This window comes from Lottia gigantea (assembly GCF_000327385.1).
Source record: "Lottia gigantea unplaced genomic scaffold LOTGIsca_2269, whole genome shotgun sequence".
Classification (NCBI taxonomy): Eukaryota; Metazoa; Mollusca; class Gastropoda; family Lottiidae; genus Lottia; species Lottia gigantea.
Window position 1 is genome coordinate 2,362 of NW_008708618.1, and position 1,291 is coordinate 3,652.

Sequence of the window (1,291 nt, forward strand, 5' to 3'; positions counted from 1 at the left end):
TACATTATTAAAAGGGAGTCTGTCATATCTTTTGTTACTCTAAAACCAGATTGAAGTGCAAAATTTTGTACAATATGAAAAAAAACAATATGGGAAATAAAAAAAACTTACTTTGCCATCTTTGTCTTGTGTATCAAAAGTTTTTAGAAACTCTCCTAAACATTGATCTTCAGACCATTCTCCATTTAAATATTTGGGATGTTTTTTAACACTATAGACACCTTTCAAATCATCTGTCGTTATAATTCCATCACCAGATTTATCTAACTTGGTAAACGCTCGATGAATCAAATTCTTTCTTGTGTTACTCATTGGAGGCTAAAATAGTATTTACATCTTCTTTCAAATACAGATCTTAAAAAAATAGATTAGAAACCACACCCACCACTTGTTCAACGTTACTATGCTATGACCATGCTATGACCATACTATGACCATGCTATGACTATGCTATGACTATGCTATGACTATGCTATGACCATGCTATGACCATGCTATGACCATGCTATGACCATGCTAATGATGTCATGTTATATGAGCTTACAATGAACATAAAATTTAAGAATTTTAAACTTGACCAAGAAGATCATATATTCATCAGTAGATATACCTGGTGTCATAAATAACATTACAGGATCCTTATATAATCCGATAAATCCAAAAAACTTAGTAATTATCCATAAATATGCAATTAACTATTGAAAAACACTTAATATTAAGATTAAGCGTTTTTATGAATTTTCCAATTTTCTAGATTTGACAAGGATTCTGTTGTAACTTTATGACACCAAGTAAGTTCACTGATGAATATATACTCATATTGACCATTTTCGAGAACTTTCATTTTCATTCTAAGACGTAGTATCACTATAACTGACCATGCTAAAGAACAATATGATTAAAGAAAACAGCTCCAATTGGCTGCTTAGAGGCATGAGGGAAGGGGGCAATCCAACACACAAGAATTCAGCCATGTCTATATTCATAATTCATATCATTAAAATTACACTGATGTGCATTTGCATTTATCTGCAGCAAAAAAAAAGAAAAAATTTCTTTATACTAACACGTAAATGAACTAAAAACTCATCGAAATCAATGGTTCCACTTCCATCTTTATCAAAAGTTGTAAATAATTCTTGGACTGTTTCTTCTTTAATTTCTGTTANACCGTAATCAGAGATTCCTTTTTTAAATTCTTTAAAATCTAACGAACGACTTTCATCATCATCCATAATCTTAAATGTTCTGGAAAAAAATTAATAAAATTTATGATATTGAAATTTGTGAT

The 1,291-nt window shown here is 30.0% G+C and overlaps 1 protein-coding gene across 1 annotated transcript in view; it reads right to left on the bottom strand.

Annotated features, from left to right (window-relative positions):
* Nucleotides 1-1,291, bottom strand: part of LOTGIDRAFT_176623 (hypothetical protein) — a gene marked incomplete at both ends in the record, with an annotated part of 9,090 nt that overhangs the window by 2,269 nt on the left and 5,530 nt on the right. The window contains 2 exons of the mRNA XM_009054826.1: nt 112-318; nt 1,068-1,248. Coding sequence (XP_009053074.1) covers nt 112-318; nt 1,068-1,248 — 388 coding nt within the window. The remainder of the gene's footprint in view (nt 1-111; nt 319-1,067; nt 1,249-1,291) is intronic.